This window comes from Parasteatoda tepidariorum, chromosome 4 (assembly GCF_043381705.1).
Source record: "Parasteatoda tepidariorum isolate YZ-2023 chromosome 4, CAS_Ptep_4.0, whole genome shotgun sequence".
In the NCBI taxonomy this organism is placed as follows: Eukaryota; Metazoa; Arthropoda; class Arachnida; order Araneae; family Theridiidae; genus Parasteatoda; species Parasteatoda tepidariorum.
Window position 1 is genome coordinate 77,528,912 of NC_092207.1, and position 4,402 is coordinate 77,533,313.

Consider the following 4,402-nt stretch of genomic DNA (forward strand, 5'->3'; position numbering starts at 1 on the left):
TGAGTGATTCATGGAGTGCTATATATATATCTATATATTTCTTTTGATTTTTGTAAAGTTTGATTATGATTCTAACATCGTTAGACTATATTTTAGAGTATGAAAGTAATTTCAAATGATAAAGTAGCTTGAAATACACATTCAATTTGTAAAATAGATATTGGATCAAGGAGTTAAAGCTACAATTTTGGCCAACGCCAGCAATTTTTATACTTTTTAGACCTATACTTGTAGTAAATACGGCACTTGTAGTAAATTTGGTAGTAGAAATTCTGCAGCACGGCATCGCGTGCTGCAGATTAGGATAGCATTTGCTGATCACTTTTCACCGCAAATTATCTAAATTTTACAATTATAGTTTCTTTCTAACTAAGTGGTGTGGGGCCGGGATAGCCTGGTTGGTAGGGCACTGGGCCCATGCCTAAGAGGTCGGGGGTTCGATCCTCACCGGCCGAAAACTCCCCGTGTAGTAAATGGTGACTGATGCACGTTGAATCTGTCGAGTCGCAAAGTCCTCCATGTTCTCATAACAAATCAATACTTCTGAGGGTACTGATCTAGAAGTTTCCTTGTCTTCTGTATTGGTTCAAAATTACAAGGCTACGGAGTTGAACATCAGTAGTCGTAAACCCAAAAAATGGGTCGGCTGTTCAATGACGGATATCAAATAAAATAACTAAGTGGTGTAGCAGACAAATTTTAATCTATGATTCTATAAAGATAGTGCTTCATATTAACTCAATATATATTTTTCTATCATTTAATGACTTCTAATACCGTTTTAAGAGGACGCCATACAGCGGAAGAAAATTTTCGTTGCAAATTCTCTTTCTCCTTCATTGCTAATTTAAAGGAAAGAAAATGTAAGTTCAAACAAACCTAGAGTATCCCATAAAGGTTCAATTGCCAAAAAAGAAATACTTCAAAATATTAAAATGCAAACAAATTAGTAGAAGATAACTTCACCATTGCGTAATTCTAACTATCACCTTTTCTACACTTTAAATTTTAAAATTGTAATGAAGGAGGAAGTGAATTTGGGAGGAAAATTTTCTTCCTCTGTATGGCGTCCTCTTAAGATTAGTAGGTTTCTATCAAAGAGGCATGGAAAACAGAACGAGGAAGACTAAAAATATCACAGTTTCTAATAATTTATCTTAAAAATTATTTCACTCATTATAATAATTCCCATTCCATACCACTGTGGGGCCAGAAGACCATGATCTTTGACCAAAAGTAGAAAATGAAATTTTCAACTAAAATATGTGTAGGCAGTTTTAATGTAACCCAAATTAAGTATTCACTATTATTCCAAATATTATAATTTACTTTTTGGACCGACGAGAGTACAATGTAATGAAAAATATGTTAGAATCTTTTATTTAAAAATTTTTATTTCAGTAATATATATAGGAATTTCAGTTTACTGTTACATGTTACTGAAATTATAGTACAATTTTTCAATTTGTTGGATTAGTTAATACTCTTGACAAACTTATAGTTTATATCCTATCATTTGATATTTTGCAATGTTTGAATGACTTTCGAAACTTAGTTCCAAAAAGTTCCACGGGGTAATTAGTTAAACTTTTTTTTTTGTTGTCTTCTTTGATGTTTCTTCTTTCGAAAAAACCTGCCCCATTTTGCACGGATTGCAAAGGTGGACTAAATATACCGAAAAACAAAAATTATGCTTTTTTTCATGTTTTCGCGTTATTTTGTGATTAATTCGCGTTATTTTGTAATATTACTTCGGAAATATAATTTACTTTTCATTTTTAATAACGAAAACCATTAAATTTTCATTGCTATATTTAATTATTTAAACATACTACATTATTTTAACTTTTGCTCACCATATTTCAGCCGCCATTTTTTGGGGGGGTATTTTTAGTGTATTTCAAAATTTCAACTATGAATTCAATTTACCTGCTCATGAAAACCCCTAAATAAAACCCCCCAAATTTTGAAACAAATTTTATCGAAATACTAATTTTGGCCACGAAATCTNTTTTTATTTTTGCCCGCCATATTTCAGCCGTCCTTTTTGTTTTTTTTGTGTATTTTTAGTGTATTTCAAAATTTCAACTATCAATTCAATTTACGTGCACTTGAAATCCCCTAAATAAAACCCCCCAAATTTTGAAACATTTTTTATCGAAATACTAATTTTGACCTCGAAACCTTGAATGCTGGCCCACTGTGCATACCCTTAAAATAATAATTTGAAACTCTTAAAATTTAATTGAGAACAGAATAATAATGTTGTTCATTTTTGACATAGTGGACAATTACCTACCGGAATTCAACAAGGAAGAAGACACGGCTATAGTGAGTGATTCATGGAGTGCAGATACTGTATATACAGCACAGGCTTACGACGGAGATCTTGGTTCTACGTGTCCCCAAGATGCTCTCATATGTGACTGTGCGGAATCCAGATACTCGATCACAGCGGGTGATCCCAATAAACTATTTTATATCAACAATTTGACTGGTGATGTCTATGTTCGAGAAGCTTCCCAGGTTGTGTCTGGTATGACCTACGATTTGACCATTACAGCCAGGAGTTCAAGGGGTCAGTTGAATCCCTCACCAAATGCTCATTTACGGGTAAGGCCTTTTAACCATATTATAAGCCAATGAATATACCCTTTAAGTTTACGTACTCCCTTCCATTAATAGTTCATAAAAGGATTTATGAATTTATTTATAAATTCTTGCGTAACGATCCGATCTGGGGTTTAGTACAATTTGCGTTTTCTAAGGCAGTGGTTTCAAAAAGGTGTTCCATGGAACTCTAGAGTTCTGGGAACAGATCAGATGGGTTTCATAAGTACAGATTTCTTTTTTTTTTTTAACAGTATTGACTGATGATAACTGTAAGATGTATATATGCAACAAATCATTTATTTATTTAATATTTCAGTTATTTTTACGAAATTATTTAAATTAAACGCCAATGGAAAAAAAAGACTTAGCAAAATTTAAAAAAAACAACAACAATGTATTGAATTAATTACGAAAAGGATGTGCATTTACAAATACTTGCATCAGTATTTCTCATTGAACTTTAAAATTCACAATAAAATAACCAAATTCAAGAATTATTTTTTTTTATGTGATAACCATTCATTCTGTCTAAAACAGTTCGTTTTGAAAAACCATAATTCAGCTTACTTTATTTAATTTCAATTCATGCATAAGTCAAAAACTATTAGATTTAAAGCCACTGCGGACCTGCGAATTCAAATGCTTAACATAAAACCTTATTTTAAGATTGTTTTGATGAAACAATGACAGAATTTCATTCTGCGCATTAAATGTTTTCAAATTAATTAGTAGTTTTTATTTATTGATTCATTTAATTATTTGATTAGCATATTCTTTGCTGCTATCTTACTTTTTTTAAAAGTTGGGGGTTCTATGATACGAAACTCGATCGTTTATTATTTCATAGCCGAAAAAAATTGGGAGCATTGGATTCTAAAGATATTTGTTTGTAGTGTATCTACCTGACGCCCGGTGGCAGAGAGGAAGCGCTTCGCGCTGTCGTGCCACAGGTCCCTGGTTCGAACCTCGGGCCGGGCAAGGTTGATTCAGCCTTTCATCCCTTCATTGGGTCGATAAATGAGTACCAAGCATGCTTGGGAACTAAACACTGGGGGTTTCGCTTTCGACTGCCCACCTAACTGGAACATCTGCTCCTGCACCCCAGAGCCCAAAGGTCAAGAAAACTGAGATGGGCACAGTAGGCCTTGGCCCTCTATGGGCTGTCGCGCCGCTGAGTTTAGTTTAGAGTTTAGTGTATCTACCACTACAAAAATGTAATTCCAATCCACTAGTATATAAAACATGTCAACTCGATTCTATGTTGGAGTGCCTTTTCATAGATGAAGGTTGACACTGTCGATAACTGCAATCCCCACATTGGTGACCCGAACGTGATATGAACACGCCTACTTTGGCCGAAACGCCCACTGCTATTTGAACAGGACTACTTAGATGGATGGTCCACATTGAACAGTTGACTTGCTACTTGTGACTGCAACATTGTCCTCCCCACCCTTTTGCTTCTCAGTTTCGATCACACACAACGTACAACGTATACACTCGACTGCTAAAGGCAACACAGGAGCGACCACGTCCGTGAAATTAATACAGCTCTCACTATCAGCACTCAAAAAGTAGGTGATCCTAATACAGCTCTCCCGGCTTCTCACAAAACAGCAGTGGTATCCGTTCATCGAATTCTATCACAGATATAATTTTGGTGGGGGAGTACTGTAGAGTATCTACCACTACAAAAATTATAATTCCAATTCACTAGTATATAAGACATGTTAACTCGATTCTATGGTGGGGTATCTTTTCATAGATGAAGGGTGACATTGTCGATAAC

At 34.6% G+C, this 4,402-nt stretch overlaps 1 protein-coding gene across 1 annotated transcript in view; it reads left to right on the plus strand.

Moving 5' to 3' along the window:
- LOC107450276 (uncharacterized) overlaps positions 1 to 4,402 on the plus strand; it is a 63,322-nt gene that overhangs the window by 17,537 nt on the left and 41,383 nt on the right. The window contains exon 4 of the mRNA XM_071180387.1: positions 2,285 to 2,613. Coding sequence (XP_071036488.1) covers positions 2,285 to 2,613 — 329 coding nt within the window. The remainder of the gene's footprint in view (positions 1 to 2,284; positions 2,614 to 4,402) is intronic.